The sequence below is a fragment of the Lutjanus erythropterus genome, chromosome 9 (assembly GCF_056507025.1).
Source record: "Lutjanus erythropterus isolate fLutEry1 chromosome 9, fLutEry1.hap2, whole genome shotgun sequence".
In the NCBI taxonomy this organism is placed as follows: Eukaryota; Metazoa; Chordata; class Actinopteri; order Lutjaniformes; family Lutjanidae; genus Lutjanus; species Lutjanus erythropterus.
The window spans coordinates 27,860,166-27,883,663 of NC_139325.1; the positions used below are offsets into that span (position 1 = coordinate 27,860,166).

General features: G+C 37.9%; 2 protein-coding genes across 2 annotated transcripts; both read right to left on the reverse strand.

The window, feature by feature from the left end:
* Positions 1-1,163: 1,163 nt before the first annotated feature.
* On the reverse strand, positions 1,164-7,386 carry ethe1 (ETHE1 persulfide dioxygenase). Its single transcript, XM_084727020.1, has 7 exons — positions 6,814-7,386; positions 4,741-4,885; positions 3,930-4,078; positions 3,643-3,772; positions 3,355-3,444; positions 2,712-2,828; positions 1,164-1,906 (listed from the first exon to the last, which is right to left on the reverse strand). The coding sequence occupies exons 1-7, from the start codon at positions 7,021-7,023 to the stop codon at positions 1,860-1,862; spliced, it is 888 nt and encodes a 295-aa protein (XP_084583146.1). The 5' UTR covers positions 7,024-7,386; the 3' UTR covers positions 1,164-1,859.
* A 1,634-nt stretch (positions 7,387-9,020) lies between these two features.
* Positions 9,021-23,394, reverse strand: LOC146321743 (transmembrane protease serine 9). Its single transcript, XM_084727013.1, has 10 exons — positions 23,048-23,394; positions 21,649-22,258; positions 16,173-16,265; positions 15,132-15,266; positions 14,685-14,850; positions 12,005-12,183; positions 11,103-11,198; positions 10,466-10,608; positions 9,574-9,729; positions 9,021-9,116 (listed from the first exon to the last, which is right to left on the reverse strand). The coding sequence occupies exons 2-10, from the start codon at positions 22,136-22,138 to the stop codon at positions 9,048-9,050; spliced, it is 1,527 nt and encodes a 508-aa protein (XP_084583139.1). The 5' UTR covers positions 22,139-22,258; positions 23,048-23,394; the 3' UTR covers positions 9,021-9,047.
* Between the last annotated feature and the right edge of the window lie 104 nt (positions 23,395-23,498).

Consider the following 23,498-nt stretch of genomic DNA (forward strand, 5'->3'; position numbering starts at 1 on the left):
TAGCGTTGCACACAGTGTTGGTACTGTGGGGGAGCTGATGAGAGGCAAAGCACTCAGAAGTGCACAGAAACGTCAGAAACGTAAAGAATTAAGTCAACGGGTAACTAAGAAAGTTGAGGAAGGTTTCATTTTTAAAGTTACAGCTTGGCAGCACATTTAAATTGCTTCACATAGTACCTTTAATGGGCTGCTGTGGATCATTTTAGTTTTATGCAATGGTGTAAAATTTAAAGGGGTACTCCAGCGATTTAATTATGCACTTCCTTAAAGTATGTATATAAAGTAGAAAGGTCAAAATTTGTGTAGCAGAGATATCCTGACTTTAACTGTACCCTCCAAACTCAAGCTATGAAAACCCTCATGTCATCAGGGTTGTGTTTTTAAGACTTTCAAAAAGCTCCCTCCATAACTAGGGGAAATCATACGACTGTTTTCCCCAGGATGAGTAAAGTGTGTCCACAATATGTAGAGTACCTACAATCCTGGCAACTCTGAGGATGGATACTACTTAATATAATAGCTCAATAGGAACATTTTGATACTGACTCTTAAAAACTCATGATCAGTCCAACACTATCACACAGCGTACAATCACATGCAGGTTTCTCTGGCAGAGACATGTGGCTGAGTCAGAGGCTGACACTCCCAAACAAACCTGTCTTACTGGCTGCTGAGCGGTAAAACGCAGGCTGAGAGCAGCACGTACAAAACATCTGGAAATCCAGAGGCAGACACCACCGAGTTGATACTTGGCGTGAATGCTCTATCATACCTCACGGAGACAATGACACGCATTTAAATAGGCACCCCATTTATTTAACATCTAGAGGAACAGATGAGAGCTCAAACACGTGGCAATAACATGTTGTCAATGGAAACTTGGCCCTCACAGATTCTGAATGCAAATGGCGTAGTTTCATCTTCCTGCTATGCAAAAAGGCAGCAGTGTGAGGGGTGCGCGCGCATGCGTGTGTGTGTGTGTGTGTGTGTGTCTGTGAGGCCTTGGCTAAAGGAGTCCGGAATCACTGGAAAGGCCATGTGGAAGAACTCAATTGTCCCAGTTAAGCATTCATGAATACTAAACCAAACCTTGAATGGAACATTCCTATCTGAGCTTTCCTCCTCGTAAATTTCCTCCCCGATTCATAACAAACACAGCTGAATAAAGAGTAAAGAACACTTGCATTTAAATTTAATCAAAATACAAAAAAAAGTAGTAGTGGTTTTTCCTCATCCACAGATGCTCAGCACTCATTTCTAATCACAGAATAGATCTGATTGCATTTCTCTTTTAAGCACAATCACAATTATGTCAGTAGCTGCAAATTAGCTATTCAAATATACATCTTTACATTTATACACATAATAAAGCACTTCATGGTAAGCAGCTTTTGGTTAATCCTGCTCAGATACAAACATGGAAATGTTAATCACTTTGCTACGATGTAAGATTGTCAAAAGTATTGATACTTTTTCGATACCACAAGTTTAAAACAACACAATATCTGTTAATTGTAATATCAAAAGTTCTCATTGATGACCTCAGTTCAGTTCAGTCTTTATTCTCCTGCCTGAAATTTGGCTTGCAGCAAAAGCAGACAGCGTTCAGTAACTTTTTATGTACCAGCACTGTGTGCAGGTTGTTAATCTAAAAAAAGGAAAAAAGAAATCTTATTATTTGTGCCAAGGCTGTTTTTCCCTTTTCCTGTGGTATTGAAAAGAATCAGTATCAAGTATTGTCAAGCATTGTTTTGTTTTTATACTAGTATTATTTCAAAGTTCAAAATTCTGGTATTGTGAAACCTGTACTGTACTATGGTTCAGTTGATTTGAATAAAATCCTCCCTTCTGCTGCACATTCAGACTTCATGTATTCCGCAAACCAGATTAGCAGGCACAGAAATATCTGCAAAAGAAGAAAAAGAAATTGTTTTCAGAAATATAAACATGATTACAAGCCAGATATTTCAACGATCAAAGTGTGAATGTGCACTGAGATGTTACAACTAGTGCTGCCCAATATACGAGAATTTAGGTATATTTCTATTTTCAATACTGTTTTTGTTAAAAAATGGTTTGGCATTAGAATTTCCCAACATGCATCACTTGTTGTGGGTCAATATTGGTGTATTCAACCAGTAAGTAAAGTGGTTTTTTGCTTTGCGCAGACACCAAGGGTGTGTGTTTGTGTTCACTTTAACCTCTGACTGAACCATGTTGAGTCTACTTCTGTTATTTCCCTTCAGTTTATCTTTTGATGTCCCTCTCCTGACTGTATGTCTGTGCATTCGTTCAGTACAGTAAATTGGATCAGAACAGAATCCAATGTGACTCACGGTGCTTATTCCTAAAGAAGCTGTGACTCTACCCCCACCTCTCTCCTGCACAGCTCCACGTCTGTCTCTGCTCTGTGATGTGTGCACATTTTCAATATTTTTGCAATTAATACAAAGTTGCCTGGGCAAGTTATCTGGGGGTTAATTTTGTTGCTTTTTAATACTGTTATAGTTAAACAGGATAGGGCTAAGAGCACTAACAGCAGGTCACTTCTAAACTACGGTGGCTCTACTGTGTCAGACAGAACTGCCAGAAAAAAGGCACACTGATGGTTTTGTATTAAACCAGTGCTGTTTTAGATTCAAGCATCATTTTGCTATTGAGTACCATGATGTTAAACTTAGTATTGGTGACAAAGTCACAATTTTTGATACCTATCTTCTTCGGCTTGGGGAGGTTCAGGTTGTTCATGATGTTCACAAACTCCTCCAGGCTCTTGGTCAGGCGCGGGTTAAACTTGCGCTCCTCGCCGACGGTAGACACTGTCTGACCTGATACAAAAAGACACACACACCGCCCAACATGTCATCTGTGGTAACTTAATATTTACCAGATGTTGAACCTCACAGATCAATCAAGAGAAATACAATATCCACTATGTGCGCAGAAATCACATGGTGCTGGCAGACACGCAAACAAGAGATAGACTGTGTTAGATGTACACCGATATATCTGCACACTGGCTTGTATCAGATGGTAACAGCTAAAAAAAAAAAACATCTGCGTGCATGGAACATTTTTCTTATCTGTTTCACATAATAAAAACATCAAATTAGTAACAACATGGAATCTATTAAAGATAAATTATTACTAAGAGAGGCATGTGTGTCATGGAAAGCTTAATCTGTTTGCACTATCATTTGTGCAACAACGTTTCATATCAGTTCAGGTTGCTGCAGGTAGGAAAATACTGGCAATGCTTGTGCTTACAATCTGTCCATTTGTACGACCAGTTTTTACACAAGTGGCTCCTTGAGATGTGACAAAAACATAAGGACGTGTGTGTTTTCAACTAACCTAAGTAGTCATGTGCTGGGTAGACGAGGCAATGGTCAGGCAGAGTAAAGATCTTCTGATGGACCGAGTCGTAGAGCTTCCTGGGGCAGCCTGAATGTGAAAGAACAATTAGCAAAGATCAGGTGACTCCAAAAAAAAACAGATGCAATACCACCCTCTTGTGTTCATGTAGCAGCATTACAAAAATAAATGGTGTCTCTTTTGTGCAGCGTGTTCAGGAATTAAGAAATGAAGAAAACCAGGTGTTTGATAAGAGATAATTGGGACAAAGTAAAAGCGTATGTCTACCCTGCTGAAAGTCCGTCCTGCCACAGCCTCTGATGAGCAGAGCATCCCCAGTAAAAGCCATGCTCTGATCCCCTAAGACCAGCACCACACATCCATCAGTGTGTCCCGGTGTCTCTCTCACTGTCAGATGCTAGAAAAGAGAAGAGACAATGGTCAACTCACGGCATGGCAAGACTTACTTTTACATTTCAACACACTAATGAATCTAAACACAATGAGTGTCTTTATAATGAGGGTTGTATGGATTTATTTTATGCAGTGACATATAAGTAATATGTTCTTCTTACATGTTTTCCAAAGGCAATCTTGTCTCCTTCTGACAGCAGGATATCTGCAGTGGCGCCGCTGAATTTGGAGATTGCACTTTTCAGCCCACCCAGTCTTTTCTTCATCAGCCCAGTGCTTGTGATGTGGTCCGCATGGCAGTGTGTGTTTACTATCAGAAAAGGAAAGGAGTATGGTTCACCATAGGGCTCGGCAATACTTCAGTGTTATCATATATAAATGGTGATGGGATATTTTATCATATGATGCATATAAAGTTATCTTTTTACAAAATTACATTGTCCAAATTAATGATTGGTGCTTCAGGCTGTAACCATATTCATATAATTATGTTTTTTTTTGTTTGATATGTATTTTAGTTGTACTAGATCACAATAGAATCCAGGCCATTGTTAACATTGCAACATCAGTTTCATTATTTTATATGGACTCTTGCATACAATTTTACATATTGTGTTACATATTGCAATATTGGAAATATTTTTTATTAACATTATTCATTTTAAAATATTCTTATTAACATTGTAATATTATTTCAGTCATATTGCTATAATTAAACCTTACTTTGCAGAACTGGCAACCAAATAAGAAAAATTCTTCTCAAATGTAAGTGTTAAGGTATGCAGGCCACATTATCCTTTAATCAACCTACACATTAAAGTTCACAGGACAATGTACAGTGAACATGTATTGTGCATCATAAATAAACAAGAGGTCTGTATTGCACAGTGGCAAAAATAGTAGACAAAAAAAGTTGTCTGAATTTCTGAAATAACACCATATCTTTAAGCCCAGCCACAGTGAGTGAGATACCTGCCACTTTCAGATTGAGGCCCAGTTCACGTATGAGTTTCAGGTCCCTGTCTATGGTCTCCAGCACAGGATCGATGAGGATGGCGTCCTTGGTCTCTGTGTCTGCCAGCAGGTAGGTGTAGGTGCTGCTCTCTGTCTCAAACAGCTGAATAGAAAAAAACAAAACAAAACAGGTGAGATAAGGGCACTGGAGTGACTCAGCAATAAATGACGAAGGACGGCAACAGCTGGTAATAATAGCGATCATAACGTGTTTGTTTGTACATGTGTGTGAGATACCAACAGAGAGAGAACGAAAGTAAGAAAGAGAAGACATGATGATGTGGAGCTACTTGATGATGCAAAATGTGTGCTTTTTAAGTATTCTGAATGTTTGCAGTATTAAATATAATAAATATTTAGTGTTCATAACTAAATTATATGTGTTTATTACCTACTTAAGAGGAAAACTTTACTTAAAGGGACAATTAACACCAAAATCAAAAATACACATTTTCCCTCTAGCCTATTTATCCATATAGATCAGTATTTCTCAAACATTTTGCACCACCTCCAAAAATACTAGGTTTTCCCAGAACCATTATTATGACTACTGTTAAAAAAGCATAGCAGAGCCGCAGCATAGGCATACCTCATTCAGATAATTCACACAGGGACATTTATTATTATTATACAACACAGGTTTATAAAACATTAGAGCTGCAGTTTCCTCATAATACACACAAAACACAATTAAATTCAGAATGGAATACGGTGAAAATATAAAACAAAATAATTATAAATATTCCTAATAAGAATATTACTTATTATTGACTTTTGTCAGCCACAGTCACACTGCCTTCACAGTAAGACAGTGATTTACTACCATCACAGTTTAGCTCGTAACTAATCATAGATGATGCATGTGCGTGCTACATGCATGAACGTGACTATGTAGTGAGCTGATATTGAAATAAAAATATTACAAGACTTACATAACTTATTTAAGTAAGAAAATATAGACGCTGTTTTCTCACACATTTTTCATTTTAAAAAAATGGTGCTTAATTGTGCAGACTTATTACAAGCATTATAAGTACTATAAGTATTTGAAATTTAGTAGTATTTTGATTATGTGTTAAATTAATTTATTTGATTTGTAACATTACATACATAATTTTAATTTTGGGGTGAACTTAAAAAAAATGTCTAGCTGACAATACAATCTCAACTCAAGGTCGTCTTTAATGCTTGTCATGGAGTTGTTGAACATATCACACAGTTCTCATAGCTGTGGATATTCAAACTTTCTTCAAACTTTCAATCCATGATAGGAACCATTTAATAAAGCTGCAAAAAAACAAGTGTGTGGACCTTGAGTTGATACTGGGTTGTTAACTGCTGTGTCCAAGGTTAATAATAAACTGTCAACTCAAAAAATCTCTCTCTTATGCAGGGTTATATCAGTCTTGACAAGACACAGCCGTTATGTCCAGTGCAGTGTGTCATCATGTTTCAGCCATAACATTTACTACATACAGTACATACAGTGCAGTTGTCAGGTTTGCAACCATTTTAATCGGTCTTTTTGACAGTAAATGTCTGCAAGCACAATCCACAACGATGAAGTCGATAACTTAGTTTGTCTCAATTTAAACGAACTACAACTTTGAATGCAACTCAATGGCAAAATAATTAAGCTAAGGTCGTGTCTAGAAGGGAACCCCAGACCCGCCAAAGATCTCGCGAGAGTGATAATTTAACCCAAACCACGATATTTCACGAATTATATTCATGTATATTCTGTCATTAGACCTATTCAGATCTTAATTACAGCAATGTCGTGTTAATGAACAATAATAGGTTTGTCCAAAGTGCACGATGAACAAACAATTGCCACAAATCTCGCGATAGTTACATAAATCAAGGGTTCTCTTCTAGACCCAGCCTTAGGCTAACGGCTAACTCCGCCTAGCTCACTTCCTACTAGCTTTAACATTAGCTAGAAGCAAAATATTTATAAACATCGCTGCTTTTCCGTCATGTGTCGGACCTGATAAAACAACCCAAACTGAAGCAAATAAAAGAACCTACTTGTCTGAAGAGCAGTCCTCCGGTCTGCGCCATCCTGGAGCAGTACGATCTGCTGAAGGCTGGTAGCGGGTCGATGCGAGTACTTACGCCGGGACAGAAGCGCCTGGTGTCGGCTGCTGCGTACCTCGAGCCCTCGGTGCTCGTCCTGAGGCGAAGCGTGACAGCCAGAGCCCGTTGAACGGGTTTTACCCTGCTTATTACCGAGCACATTGTCGTTCGTTGGTAATTTCCAGACTGCAGCGGGAAACAGTTATCTAAACTGTGATAAATGACTTGAGAACCTGCAGCAGCAGTAAGTGGCTGCGGCTTTCAGAGCTTAATGTATCCGCGTTTTTCTCCTTGAGCTTCTGGAGGATAGTGTCAAACTGCTTTCAAGTAAACTGACAGTTCAGAGCCGTCTGAGAGCTAAACTGCCACCTTGGATGAACCCAGAGACAATAGTGGTGCCTCGCTCTCTTTTACAGCAGCTGTAACTGGTGACATAGTCAATGTTTGTTATTGAGTAACACTAAGTGGGATAGTTTGCTACAGTCCTGCGGGTCAACTTCCTCCAGTCATGTCTAGTCACATCAGTTACTTCACAGTCAGTGCATGTGCATCACTCATGCGCGTCCGTGACACGCGCGCGCACACACATACGCAATAGTCGTGAGGACTGCAGCTGTGGCCTACGTGACTGCTGACATAAACTTTTATCAGGCAGTCTCACACACACCACCCAGAATAAATCTGGTTACAATGCAATATAAAAAAAAGTCCCGTCAACCGACATAAAAATGCCTCAGTTGAAAATGTGTATTAATTATTAAAAAAAAATAGGCAACATTTTATTTAAAAGGATGTGCATAAGACTGTTATAACCATGGCTTGAACATGAAGGAGTCTTTATAAATGAGTCTTTTTGAATCTTGAATGTTAATGATTGTTAATGACATTAAGTGCCATTTGGTCAGTTATGGTATTTTTAATGCGAAGTTGACATTGTTTAAGATGTCTTTGTTAAGAGAACCTGACGTTTTTTTCAGGGTGCAATATCAACATCTCACTCATGTGAATTTTAATTTCTGTGTGCAATAATCAGGTGTATTATCATCAGTCTATGTGCAAGATGAATATTCCCTCCGTGCAATGGTGTAAATTCAACTGCTGAGTCTCCTTATGTTGTATATACTGTTCTTATTTTCCTGTTTATAGTGTTTATATTTTTATTTTTATATTGTCTGTATTTAAATGTTTAGATTTTCTATGTTCCTTCATGCTTGTTTTTTATATTTTATTTGTTCTATATTTTTTTATTGATGCTTATTTATATTTTGCTATCCACTTTGCTGCTGCAACACTGTAAATTTCCCAATTGTGGCACTAATATTAGAAATATTTTATCTTATCTTACTACCTGTACAACTTTACTTGAGGTAAAAGACAATATTCATGACACACTTATGACATACAAACATAAAGCTGAACAGTATCTTTAAGTTTGATAATGTCAAGTTGTCATAACAAAGATATTATTGGCTTGATTAATAACAAGTTGTCAAAGTAAAGACATCTCAAACCATGTCTACTTTGCATTAAAATGGCATAAATGACCACATGACACTTAATGAAAACAGTCCTAAGCATCCATAAAGGCTCCTTCATTTCCATAACATGGTTATGTAACAACAGCCTTATTCACAAACTTTCACCTAAAGCCCTACCTATACTGTGTTTTTGTGACCCATACCAATCTTTATATTTGAGAGCTGATAAGTGAAATTGATAACCATGTACAAGCTGGTATTTTAACTGCTTATTTATACATATAGCATTTAAGTTTGCCTAACAAAAAAGCTACAAAATGCATTTTATTAGAATTGTGAAAGTGATAAATATGACTGCACCATAACCAATGAATAACATGCTTGCATCTCTTTAGGAAATACTGTGCAGTTGCATTTCCCATAAGGGAAAATGGGACATAACTAAAAATGATGCTCATCTGTTGCTTGGATTGCTATAACAACACGCAAAGAAAACCAGGAGTTAATTATGTTCAATAAGAACCAGGGTTATTGATATGTTGATTGACAGTGAGACGGAAAAACTGGTTCATATGCCAGCTTCAGTTAAATAGTGACAAGAACTGTGACTGTACTTTTAAGCCTGTAACCATCATATTACAATGATTTTTTTTAAATAACAAATGACACAAACAGGCAGACACAGTTTACTTGCTTCTTTATTGTTTACTAAGTGTCAGGTTTTGGTGAGGTGTCAGTCATGGCTGTTGGGGTCTCCACCAATTCTGCTGGTTTGTCCTGCACCAAAAAGTGAAAATGTCAGCATCACATAAAATATAAGTAATGAGATGCGTTCTGCCAATAAAGAATCCTATCGATAAGTGTATTTATGGTCTCTATTCATTGATTTGTATATGCATTATTTGTATTTACGTAAAGTCCCACTTGAACATAACACTGAACAGTTTATCAGAATGTGTAAACACTGTGGTTTGTATAACCTGGTTTCAGCAGTAGATATTGTGAAGGACAAGCACATAAAAGATTAGATTTCTCTTAAAAAACTGCTTTTTTGACAATCCCAAAAGTTCCAGGTTTATAAGAGTACAAATGATAGTCATTCAAATTGCTCTCCTCAAGACCTGATGGTTCAAAACAAAAATATAATTTCCATTTAACATTTGAGAGCAGCACATTAACAAGTCTATTTGACACAGCTATGACCACGACAGATTCATACAGTGAGGAACAGTACCTCTATGTATCTTTCAACCCAGTGGATCAGTTGGGTGACTCTGCTGTAGACGCCCGGCTTATTTCGCCGTCCACAGCCCTCTCCCCAGCTCACCACCCCCGCCAGCCTCCAGTCCCCACTGGCTGTCTCACACACCAGGGGTCCACCGCTGTCTCCCTTAAAACAGGACCGAATCATTTAGCAAACATTAGAGACGAAGGCCATGTTACAGAAACTTCGGTGGAAGACAGGATTTTTTCCAGTTTGGTGTTATGAAAACAACTACCTTTAGGAATCTTATCTTATCTCAGGTTAGGAAATCCTAAATACTTATACCTTATACCTAATAATTATTTATCCTAAAGTTAGGACAATTTATTCAAAGCTACTACAATGAGTTTTTAACGGATTATGAAAGCAACTCAATTTTAATACTGATGCCTCTGACCTACACAGACTGGTTATTTCTTAAGCTATTAAAGTTATTCTTAATGCCTTTCACATGATCAAAATCTCTGTGAAATAAGATTAAACAAGCCTGTGTTTACATTTTCCTATATGCAAAGTTACACTGAGTAGTACTGGACAGTTTAAAAGAAGCAGGTGGAGATTTTTATTTGGATGATTTTATTTTTGATATTATATTTTGTGGTTATGGTGAAAGAAACACTACCGCAACACAACATGAAAGTCCCTTGTAGTAGATTTAAGATTTTGGGAAGTTGTGTAATACACATTTCCTATCTATCGTTAGGATAGGGCCAAGATTACCACACAGTTAAGACAGGCCCTGCAAGTTAGGAAGTTTCTGTAAAACAACCTTAAGTTCGACTGAGGTTATCTGTTGTAAAGTTGCTCCATAAACTCATATCAGTTAGATTTCTATGGAGATTGTATATCAGTGGGTGTATACCTGGCAGGTGTCCACTCCTCCTTCCATGGTGCCAGCACAAATCATCCGAGGAGTTAGGTACACGCCGTAGACGCTTGAGTGGGAGCAGACGGATTGAGCTATCACCTTAACCTGAGCCTGCCGTAACTCATCTGAAACAAAGCCTGACGAAGAGTAAAGAGAAAACAGGGCAGTAAATGTGATGTAACTGTATGAATCAAAGAGAGGTTAAGAAGCCTTATAATTTGTCTAAAATCTCTCAGACAGGCTGAAGCCAACGAGCCTAAAAGCTCACAGATAAAGCTCCCAGAGGGCCCTGCAGGAGTCTGATTTTCACTTTGTGTCATCATGTAATTGTATTTCTTAGAAGTATTTTTGTATCAGAACTTTTCAAATGCAAGAAAATAACTGTAAGAACCTAACCAAATTTCAAGAAATTGAATAAAATATCTTTTTTAAATTTAAAAAGTTGTTTTTTTTCCCTTCAAGATTCAAACTTTTGTCAACTGTTGCTCCTAATGTTTGCATGTTGTAAAGTTGTTCTGTACAGTTTCTTGGGGGAAAAAAAACAATGACAACGAATTGATGGTTTAAGATAATTATAACATTGAAAAGGGACTAATAGCCCAGTCAGAGGGTCTGTGTCAGTGAAACGCACCTCCTTCATGAATATATCCCCAGCCTGTGATCCAACAGGCCACTCCAGGAGGAAAGGACTCGCTCGGGCTGGGCAAACAGACCGGTCGCACCCCATCTACAAACAGCCCACAGTAATCAGATTGTAACATAATTATATCAGAGAAGCAATAAAGATTATCACAGGTATCATGGTTATGAGAGTCTATAAAATGCCTGTCTCCTGCTTTCTTTACATTCCTACAGAGGATTTTCTCTTTTTTTTCTTCCTTTGTGGAGTGGTTTTTTTTTTAATGGGCTTTAAAAAGTGCTAATCAAAGAGATAAGTTAGACTTTAATCCATACAGTGACAGTACACATGTAATAAAACAGGAATGGCACTGCAATGAAATTAACACAGATCAGCTGTGTTTTATCAGTTATAGCTTAAATGCAAATTTATTTAAAATTACATGTTCACTTATCTGTATAAATGCAGTTTGCAGGAGTTTAAACATGTAATTGAATTTGTATCAAGGTAGTTTTTTAATTATTTGCATTCAAGGGTGTTTCTAGAGGGGGGGCACCCCTGATATCTGATCAGCTACCCCAAGTCCCTCCCCATTATCCTCAAGTATGATTGGCTACCTGTCCAAAGAGAGGTGGGACCTTAGTTTGAACCAGCTGTTTTATAAGTATTTTAAATTGTTCATTTTTTTGTTGTTGTTAAGTAAATTATTTGTTTAGTTCGTTTTTTTGTGTGCAGTCTATTTTTGTGGGACTAATATAAAGGATTATCTTATATTATCTTTCAAACAAGACCTATTTTGCAGTCTGTTTCTCTACATGCAAAGTGCAATGAGCCTGCAGTATTAATGAAGTGTAATAAGGTACATGATGTGTTTTTGCCTTGTCTTGCCGACAGATGGAGCCGCCTCCTCTTACCCGTCATGTCTATGTCAGTGATGGTGCGCAGCAGGCCCACATCATAGTCGTTGTTGTATCTGTTGAAGCGAGGGTGGTAGATGACCTGCAGCGCTCTGTAACGTTTCCCCAGAGAGCTGTCGGCGATGCTGACCGTGTCCACCACCACCAGCCAGTCAGCCACCTCAAGCATGTTGTTCCTGCAGAGAAACAGCAGCAGAAGTTTGTGGCCTCAGACCAAGTTTGGTAGCCCCAGTGTGAAATGATCAGTGCCTGTTTTTATCTCGACTGTCGACTGTGCTGATGCTGTTTTCACTCTGATGAAGTCTGGTCTTGATATACTGCTGACTGTCAAGTGAGAATTAAAGTGGCCACTGTAATTCACTAAACTCTTGTATGATGTGTAATTTGCATGAATTGTTTCAAACAAATTAAAATTACAAATTAATATACATAACACACATTTCCTTCTTAGCCAGCTACTGACTCCGAAAACCCATATGTAGTAATAATTTTTGCCTGCTAAGCACACACTTTTATTATCTATTAGAATGGAAAAAGTACATTATTATCAGCTGAAAGTGTTCTGCAGGTACAGAGGTACCAACGGTGTTTAAACAGTGTTTTTAATTCTCAGCAGGGAGAAAATGATACTGATAATAATCAAAATAATATGACTACAGCATTATTATTACAATTATAAGATGGAAATAAATTTAAAACTCCTACACTGCAAGACAATTTAATGAGCTGTTTATAGTTTGTAATGGTGCTCAAAATCCAAATTAAATATTACAAAGATAATAGGGAGTCCCTGTAGACAAATCTACACCTGTAATGTTCAGGAAAAGTCTGCTGTTCTGAATGCAAAATGCACTGATGGGGATATTAAATTGCTGTCAGTTACTCTTGTTCATACTTTCAACTGAAATCTGATTAAATCAAAATAAAGAATAAACTCAGACTTGACTAATTTGGTCTTGATTGCAGCTTGTCCTACTCACTGTAAAAGCTAGTACAGGAATTTAGTGGAATCAACAATTTTATCCTTAACTTAAAGGGACAGTTCACCCCAAAATTAAAACCACATATTTTATCTCTTACCTGTAATGCTATTTATCTAGCTAGATAGTTTTGGTTTGAGTTGCAGAATTTTGGAGGTGTCGGCTATAGAGATGTCTGCCTTCTCTCCAATATAATGGGACTAAATGATAATCAGCTTGTTGTGTTCAAAGCATCAAAAAATCAGTGATGTGCAGTTTTCATTCAGGAACTACTGTCTTTTTAGTTGAAACAAAGAAGTTCCAGCAGAGTTTACAGTAGAACCTAAACAGTTCCTGCATGAAACTGCTCACAACAAGGTCTGTGGATTATCTTGAGTAACCAAGTCATGATTTCTGGAAAGTCATGATTGCTGTTGAGTTTTTCAAATGTATTTTTGTGGAGCTTTGTGCACCATCAGCTGAGTGCCATTTACCCCCATTAAGATGAGGAAAAAGCAGACATCTTTAAGATAAAATAAGATAAGATAAGATAAAATAAGATAAGATAAGATAAGATAAGATAAGATAAGATAAGATAAGATAAGATAAGATACAAGTTTCATTTATTCAAGTCAATTTAACTTTTTAAATTTTATTTTCCAAATGCTTGATAACTTAGAAACTTGAACTTGAAACATACCGTACAGAATTTGATACACTGATTAAATTAAGTTTCTAAAGAAACATGATCAGCATATGAGCAGACTTCCCAGCATGCATTGTGTGTGAGACCTTTCTTTTTTATAGTCTGAAGTAAACATATATGATTAAAACTATTTTCTGTCTTGTCTTTGTGCCAACGCTTGAACAAAGTAGCACAGAACAACTGAATTTATATCAAGTTTGACTAGAAAAGCCAAATTGAATCATTTGCATTACTTTTAAATGCCTGCACTAATTCTTTCTCTAATGCACAAATAGCTATATTATTCTAGTGTAGTTCTATTTTTTTTATTGTAGCTATATTGTTTTAGTGTAGTTATATTATTATAGTGTAGTTATTTTATTTATCCTATATGATTTTAGTCTTATTATACTATATAGTGACAACTTTCAATTTTTTTTATCTATCATTGTACCCATTATCACTCATAGGAGTTATTAATACCCTCGGCCACCAGAGGGCAGCAACGACTAGTGTTCCTATGTGTAAGCTACACTTTTATTGCTAGTGGTTTAGGCAGAAGGATTTAGTAAAAGAAGATCCACAGGAAGCTCAATAGGATGAAAAGTTTATATTATACTGCAATAAAAACACAAGCTAACATTGCCTGAACTGTCTTGCGCCACTGTAAAGTCAGGTGATGTCAGATCATACAGGAATAGACTGCATTTGTTTGCTATGTCCGCTGTCCTGTGAAGTTGTCTACTGTTGTCAGAAAAGACAAAGTCACAAGCCCATTTAAATGTCAGTAATTGCATTACTAATTTGAGAAAACTAATTAGTTATAGTACATGTGTAGTTGCTGCCAAAAGCAGTAGTAGTAGTAGTTTTCAAATTTGGTCAACTTAAAAGGCAGTCCAGACACTTTAAAACAAATTTATTTTTACAGTGCTGATGAGGACTGTGAATATGAAGACAGACTGTTGTATCTAATTTTATGACTTTCTCTCATAACCGATGTCCCATCTGTGTTCCTCTCATGTCCACCTCTTACTCAACAAAGCAGTGAGCTGCGGTGATGACCCAGCGAGGGGAGATGATGGCACCTCCACAGACGTGTTTCCCTCTCCAGTGCATGCTGACCTGCCATCCCCACTTGTCCTTGGCCGCCAGCGTCCCCCCAACGATACGCCGGCCATCACTGGCCGGAACCGGGCAGTCTGGGTGTGAGACGACGAATGAGAAGGGATGTACACAATATGAAAAGTGCCAGTGACAGAAGATTGAATAGGCATGCAATAATTTGTAAGAATTACCTTTATAACTGTCTACAAAGACCATATTAGCAGAGTATATTAGCAGTTTAATAGAGTGAATGACTATGGTAATACTAAAAGCTAATGGATATGTGATTATCATCTGTCTAAGACAGCAGAATGACTTTAATATTATAATCCCCAAAGTTATTAATCAGTGAAATTGTTATATATTTTTTTTTTACCTGCTGTGATGTTCTCTGTCTGGTTCACTGGATTCTTAGGCAGAAAAGGCAGCTGAGTTGGGACACTGCAGTTCCCCTTCACACCACAGTGAGGAGGTGATTCACCTAACTCAGAAGGGAACGCCAGGAACTTGACTAGGTGTAACAGAGAGGAGAGAAGCAGTGACGTGACACATGCACCATAGGCTTTAATCCATAGGACAGCTGAAGTGAGGACAGGCCACAGGCGGGAGTTGAACCCATGGTCGCTGCAGAGGACCTACAGCTGCAGCACATGGGACACACTCTTCACCAACTGAGCCACCAGCATCTCAATATTCATTAAACTCTCTAAACTCTAAAATTTTGGTTTACATCACTAAACTGATTTAGTAAATCGAGATTAGCTTTTAATTTTAAATCTGGATTTACTAATTTCAAACCTAGTTTTGCTAAACTTGGATTAGAACTAATGTTAGATAAAATCAATCTTTGTTGGTGTAACCCAGTTTAAGTTAACTTATCTAAATACAAAATAAGAATCATGACAGAATTGAAATGATCAATACAGACTCCTACTCCACATTTTAAAGTAGCTATTGACTCTGTAAATAGGGACAGAAATGTACCTCAGCCCCACTTTGCCCTTTTGACTCAGATAAATCATTTTAATTTATTCATAATCCAGGAGAGTTCTTAGAAAGGATGAAGTCACTGGCATATTGAGTGTGTAAAACCCATTAAGTTAGATTTTATCCCTTTTTCATTGGAATTCTATCCTCGTTTTATTATTAATCACAGGGGGAAAAAACTCACAATATTAGTTCAGGCCAGTGTCCCATCATCTATGGTGGCCTCTATCATTGTTCAGATTATTATGCTTAGCGGTGTATTCTAATGTACAACAATAGCAATTACAACTAATAAGTGTATTATGTTCTTTCATGTGTGTTTTTTTCTTCAAAAGTGGCAGTGAGTGATGCAGTATATTAACAAGACACAAACCGTCTGTCCTTTTGTAATAGTAACAGTACGAAACAAGGTACAAGTGAAACATCTTACCTAATAGAGCAGAGGTGATGACCAGTTTGATGATAATAGGGAAGCACACAATCAGTAACAGCTCACGAGATGAACAGGTTTGAGGCTCCGAATCTACAAATACATAAAACAAACAAATAAATGCATCTTAAAACCATGTAGAAGACTTTGAGCTTGAAAACAACCTGACTTTATTATATTTTTTCATCCTTAAATCCAAGATTGGGCTGTAACACCTAATCATAAATTAAATTCCAACTTCCAAAATTCTTCAAACTAGTATGTCACTAAATCAGGTTGAAATGTCTTAACTAGTTAAGACTTTTCTGTAGTAATGTATAAACTGTTTGTTAGAACACTGTCCAATCAAGTAGTATTATGTAAGCAAGTCATTGTAACATCACAATCTGTAATATAACCAACAAAAACATCATTCCAGGAGAGTAAAACATATTTTAAACTTAAGGGGCCAGTGTGTAGGAACACAAGGTGAAGTCTGAACTTTCAAACAGCTGATCCAGCTGCCTTGTGAAGGTGAAAACAACACTATGAGAGCAGTGAGAGTGAACCAAAACAGTAAATTTACAGATGGGACACAAAATGTATTTACCATACTACACAGGAGAAGAGAGCATCTGACAGAAAAGGTGTGTTGTAAGTAGATTCTTAAAACAAGAGACTGAGCTGGTCAGTCAAGTGTTTAGAGGCAAGCTGCCCTCAAGTCTTTGTGCCGACACGGTTAAAAGCTCGATCATCAAAAGGCTCCGTTCAGAGGACCTGAGTGAACTGAGGCCACAACACATCCATAATACAAAGTAAAGCATGAGCTGCATGCAATGCCTTGTTGGGAAAAAATGTTTAAATCAATTTTATGCTTGACTGACAGCCACCTAAGGTGGCAGAGCGCTGGTATGAACGTGGAGTCCCTCGCTAGTTTTTGATATAATAAAAAAAAAAACAGCCTCATGTCAGCATTCTGACAGTGACGTTGTGGTAAATGTTAAAGTGATTCATTCGTGAGCTCCGGGTTTTCCTTATATAACTTTGTGACATACTGGCTATAACAACATATCTACAGGATAAAAACAGACTAAAAATTGCTATTCCTTCAGTGAAAATGGAGGATAATCAGATAAACTGCGTTTATCTTCCACTACCTGCCTGAAGCTGAGACTAATGAAAGCATTTGATTATTTATCACTCTTTCCAAATCTTGAGATAAACAGATCAGATTAGGGCAGAGTTTGTGAGCTCGAAGAATAAAGAGGCTAAGAACTGATTAACATGCTGCATGGCACTTTGGTGCACTGAATGGTATGAGCCAATGTTAACTTGCAAGAAAGTTGCTGTGCTGCCCATGCACAACCTTGCCAAAAGCATACACTTGTGGAGTAATGGATTACATGTAACAGGATTACATAATTAGGATACATAAAAAAAAGGTATTCCATTACAGCTGCAAAAAATAAGGCATAATCAGATTACTGTTACAGCTATTGAGTAGAAATAGGGATCATAAGCAAGATTACAATGTTTTTTAAATATATTTTAAATAAAGAAAAATCTACTGCCATGTGTACTTTACAAATCTCAATGCCACTGTGGTCTCAGTGAAACCAGTTAATCTGACAGATTCATTATCCTCTGACCAAATGCTTTCACTAGTTGGAAATCTCACCATTATCTCGTCTCAACATCTAACTTAAACAAACATTTACAGGTAAGACCAACCACTAACATTAGCTACACAGACCTACCAATAGCTACACAAAACAACTGCTAACGTTACCTAGACAAAACAACCGCTAACATTAGTTCCACAGACCAACCACTGACATGAGCTACACAAACAGACAGCTAACTCTACATACACAGAACAACCGCTAATGTTAGCTACACAGACCAACTGCTAACATTAGCTGCACAGACCAAAAAATAAACAAGTTCATTACTTTAATATTGTGACAAATCCTGACAAATAATTAGTAATTGAACCAGAATATATATTTTAAAGTAACCCTTCCAACTGTGGACTAAAGGTAATCTGCCTCGATCATTACTTAAGCCACATTTGGGAGGATTATGGTGCATTCACAGACTGCGAGAATAACATTGTCAGTGGTTTTGCTGCTTCTAAAAAGTTTTTTAAAAATATTAGCTTTTGATAACCACAAGCTAGACTTGTCGTCACCATGGAAGCACATCCACAGCTGCAGGAGCAGAAGTGCTGTGCCAGTTGAGAACAAAAGAAAGTGAGTGATTGTATGTGTGTTTAATCGCGGGTGTGGGTCGGGTTGTGGGGCTTATATTAACAGTTCCGGCCAGGTGCAGATTTGACTTGGAAATAATTGCGGGTAATTGGTCTGTTTTGGTTCTCAGCTTTACAGATGTGGGCAGGGGTGGGTTTGCAAAACTGGAACTGTGCTGAATAATTATCATTGCATAGACAAAACTGTCCACATGGCTGACATGGTGTTGGTAAAAAAGCACAATTAAAATGATAAATGACACACTTGAGGGGGATAATTAATATCATGGGTCTGGGAACAGACCTCCTGGGAATACTGAAACCTTTTCACAAGCAGATAATCAATTCTTTCTATTTGTTAGATGTGATGCAATCCAATCTAGGGTTGTGCGAGAACTCTGTGGCCATGAGCTGCCTAAAAAAATATATTATGACCAATAGTATCAAAGGTCACTTTGAGGTCGAAGAGCAATAAAACAGATTGCACACCAGCTCTATCGCACATTATGGTGTTGTTACTCCTTTAGCGCTGTGTGTATTGGAGAGAAATGAATTGTATCTCGTCTAAGAGCTGATAAGAAACCAGCAGGATTTTGGATAGAAAGGTAAAGTGGAGTCAGGAACATATGGATGGCTCTGTTATTTTGTGGAAACAATAAATTAAGGCTGCTTTCTAAGGAGAAGCTGAAAAATAGCATTCATTAAGAAATCATATAGATTTCCAGAAGTCAGAGAACAATGCACAATTGAAACAATCCTATGGGGATGGTCGCAATGATTTATCTTTAAGGAAAATGTTGCCAAGACACCTAGTGTGCAAAATAAAGCTTGAATATGGGACACTCTATCAACAGGACGGTGAAAGGAGACGGAGCAGAAGTGCCTGTAACACCTTTGAGAACTGGCAGGGCAGATAATCGCTGTATTATAGAGTAGGGGCTGAAATCTTGCGCTGAATCTTTGCTGTTTATTATTGTGACAATAAAGGATAAAACCCCGGTAAGTCATCACTTGGAGACAAGACAAGAGCAGCCAGGGGAGCAGATGTATAGTCTGTCTGTCTTCATCTTTTACGTCTGATCAGATCTTGGCTATGTATTTTTGTTGTAAGATACACATTGAATAATTTACCCACAGGGATCAATTTTTTGTACGCACAGATCAGATTTTCATTGTTGCGAGGCTGATGTGTGTCAATCAAAAATGTGTCTGCTTTCAGTCAACTATACGGCTTGAAAATGTGGCAGCTGAGTGTTAGACTGGGTTGCATCAATAAAGCCTACTTTAACCTATTAGCTCTAACTAGAGTTTAGCAAAAATAGGTTTAAATTGGGTAAATTAAGCAGAGCTCTGTTGCACAATAAAAAACTAATCTCTGTTTAGTAAATCTAAGACAGTTGATGTAAATCGAGTTTAATCAGCGTGAAGAAAAATGAAAGTAAATAGATACACCATAAATACATAAATATATACATAATAAATACATAACAAGTCAATTTGAGTCTACTGGGATCTAGTGAGGTTAGCTAGATAGCTAAACAGAACATTTGCTAATTAGCACTAAAAAGCTGAGGATGCTGGGAATATCATTTTTGCAGGTGTTTCGTCAGAGACCAAAGACTTGGACAAATTTAAAGTTTGAGCTGATAATGGTACAAGATGAAGATCGTAATTTATCACAATTCATCCTGAGGGAAACATTAATATCTGTAGCCAATTTCACGGCAGTCCAGCCAACAGACTTTGAAACATTCCTGTCAAAATCCTAAATGTCAGCCTGGTGGTGGTTCTATAGGAAAAGTCACAGATCATCACTGTTAGTAAACTTCATCGTCTGGGGACGCTGAACACCTGTGCAAAACTTCATCTATATTCGTCTTGTAGCTGTTGAGAGTCTTGATCAAACTGGCCGACCAACACCCCTGCATTTCTATCCCTAGAACAATGCTGTCAGCATCCTCACATTTAAAGCACACTGTATGTAATGTCCATCCATCTATTATCTGTAACCACTTATCCTTTCCAATTTAGAGTCACCATTAAACCTATTAATGAGGGCCTCAGCCACAGAAAGGCCCCAGCTGACTGGTGGGGTCTCATATGTCAACAGTAAAAAGTAATTCACCTTTCTTGCTGACACTTGAACCTTGTTTCCACTTTGCCATATAGACGAATCCAGCAATCCACAAATCCTTGTGCGTTCCACCATCCAGCGGCACCACCATTACTTTGGTGGCACATCGTAGCGTCTCTCAGTGTGTGCTGTTCGTGTCCAGAAGGGAACCCAAGGTTTGCAAATGTGCATGACATTTTCTCATGGTTTTTGTGAAAATGATCCATATCGTGAGATCGTTCACAGGTCTGGGGTGCCCTTCTAGACACGACATCTGCTGTTGCATGATGACAGTGACAGCATGGACAATGGGATTGAATATATTAGACAGCAGCCTTCAGTAACTGATGAAGGTTCCTTTAAGAATAGCAATATCAACATTTTTCAATTTTTACACAGTAGTTAGACTTTGGTTGTGACAACAGCCAGAAATAGATGATGAAGAAATAGAGAAAAAAAAAAAAGGTCACATCACTGTCCCCTGCAAGCCCAGTAAATCTATGTAGAGTGTATGGTCTCAGACAGGGACACTCTTTGTGATGTAAAGGCTTGTGTATTTTGCATTCTGTATTTTCTAGAGTTGAAGTTTGACTGTTGGAGCAGCCAAAAACTGCGCAGGTTCTTCCTGACTTCCAAGACATTGTTGTCAAAAGTAACTTTACATAAAAAGTACATGTGAAAGTAGAAAATTTACACTTCTTATGCCTGCTTGCATTCAAGGGAGACGCCACCGTAGCAATGGCGGCTTGGAGTCATCTATACACACTATTTCGTTAAAGGTCCAGTTTTAACTGTCAGACTGCACTTGTTTGGTCCCAATCAGATCCAACAGATTCAGGCACTAATTTCTCTTAATTTCCTCTGTTTTGATCCAAAGTTGAGGTTCAATTAATCACCAGCCTTCTTAATGAGAGCACGTGAAACAATGCATTGTGTTATCAAGTGCAATCTATCCCATCAGTATAATTGAACATACTGAACTTTTAAATTACACTAAAAATTAAATTTAACTAAATTTATTCACCTTAATTTGGACAAAAAAAGTGTACAGACATATAATGGTGTGTCCACACCGGGTTTGACTTTTTCAGCCTCACCAAAACTCATTGAACCAAACCCCTTTATTATTACCATACCTGGCTCTTCTTCAGGGAGATCTTTGGGTAACATGAGACCTACTGAGCCCTCCTCCAGCGGGCCTCCAAATGATGGTTTCCTCTGCTCTGCACCACTACAAGGAAGTGGTGAAGTCAAGGTTTTTTGATGTTGGGCCTCTGAGGACTCAGAGGGAGAAGATGAACTTTCTGGAACTTGTGGCTCTGATGTTAGTTCAGAAAAAGATGGAGACTCTGGATACAAGCTCCCATTGGCTGCAGGTTTATAGTGAGGCATGAGTGTGAGGACTGTGGAAGGGACCAGAGACGATACGCTCAGTACCTCATGACTGGTTGGAGTTTGAAAAGACGTTGATGACCAGTGCTCAAGGGATGGATAGATTGATGCAACAACTGGCTGCTGTGCATCAGAAGTCGGGACCTGCAGATCCATACTTGTAAAGTCGGTGGTCATGAAGTTCAGGGTCTGTTGAAAGTTAGGGTTCATGTTCTGTGGGGTGATAGTGTACATATAGTTTGTGAGCTCTGATTATCAGCATGCATGTGCTGGTCTGGGTAAGATCTGCTGGATGTCAGGCATAGTTGTGCTGAGAGGAGGGACAGGGAAATGGACAGAAACCTCAGATGAGTCCTGCAAACAAAACAAAAGCAACAAAACATGAGCTGAAATAATGTGTCTGTACTTAAGTAGATTAAGTAGATTTTTCAGGTACCTGTACTTTACTACTAGTAAAATATTTATTTTTTCTGACAACTCTTTATGTTTACTCCCTACATTTTAACACAAATATTTGTACTTTCTACTCCTTACATTTTCAAATCAGGCTTGTTACTTTAGTTTTTTTTTTAAAGATGATTAAAAGAGGTAACAAGACACAAAAGACACAACAAGACATTGAAGGCACAAAAGACAAGACAAAAAAGATATAACAAGACATAACAAGACGTAAAAGATGTAACAAAATGTTAAAAACACAAAAGACGTCATAACAAGATGTAACAAGACTGAACAAGACATAAAAGACCTAACAAGACAAAGAAAAAGACATAAAACGATGTAACAAGACAAAATATGTAACATGACAAAAAATATGTAACAAAACAAAAAAGATAGGTACTGGTATTTTCATTGGTGGTTGGTTTTCCCAAAAGAAATTAAAAGAATGACTTAGGCAATATCCAAATACAAGCTTGCTCTGAGGCAAATTCTAATAAATTTAATTTAAAAAAAAATGCAAAGTAAGGTCTCAAATAGTACTCTCTTAAGTATTATGAGTCATATTATTGGAGGTGATTTAACAGAAAAGACATCTGTGATTGTACACAGTGTTTGTTTGATATATTACTCCCTCCATGACTGGTTCTATCTCAACATCTCATCACATCAGTGTACTCAAAACATTTCCTCAAGTGCTCTCACCTGAATGTCAGCCGTACAGATTTGCCTGGGTCAGCCTCATTTATATGCCAGGGATTATTCATCCGAATGTGTCTCCTCCTCTTATTAAACCAGCTTGTACCTCAGTGGGGAAAAGAAATGCATCACCATACCGTCAGTGATAAGACAGCAAAGAGGCCCGCTTGCTCTGGTGCATCTTTAATCCAAAGATATCTGCTCCGTCACCGTGAATCCATCATCTTCATCTCTTCTTTTGCGAATGCACCGCTCTCCTCCTCCTCCTCAATTATCACATAATCCTGTCATTATGGCACCCCCTTCATCACCTTCCCCCTTGTCCCTCTAGTCTACTCTTCCGTCTCCAACTTAATCTTTCTCCTCTGGTCAAGACAGGTGAGGCTGTAGCAGTCAGGTCAGTAACGGATACGTGCACCCGTGTCATCGGGCGTCTATGAAATATGCATGGGGATAA

What these genes read in the sequence shown, in the direction of transcription:
- ethe1 (XM_084727020.1), bottom strand. Translation starts at nt 7,023, where the DNA reads ATGTGCTCGGTAATAAGCAGGGTAAAACCCGTTCAACGGGCTCTGGCT. An exon ending in GAGGACTGCTCTTCAGACAA is followed by an intron (nt 4,886 to 6,813) that starts GTAGGTTCTTTT and finishes TTTTCTATTCAG; the next exon opens with CTGTTTGAGACAGAGAGCAG. An exon ending in CCCAGCACATGACTACTTAG is followed by an intron (nt 2,829 to 3,354) that starts GTTAGTTGAAAA and finishes TTTTTGTATCAG; the next exon opens with GTCAGACAGTGTCTACCGTC.
- LOC146321743 (XM_084727013.1), bottom strand. Translation starts at nt 22,138, where the DNA reads ATGTACACTATCACCCCACAGAACATGAACCCTAACTTTCAACAGACC. An exon ending in TCTCCCTGAAGAAGAGCCAG is followed by an intron (nt 16,266 to 21,648) that starts GTATGGTAATAA and finishes ATGTATTTGTAG; the next exon opens with ATTCGGAGCCTCAAACCTGT. An exon ending in GAGGAGTGGACACCTGCCAG is followed by an intron (nt 9,730 to 10,465) that starts GTATACACCCAC and finishes TCCTGTTTTAAG; the next exon opens with GGAGACAGCGGTGGACCCCT.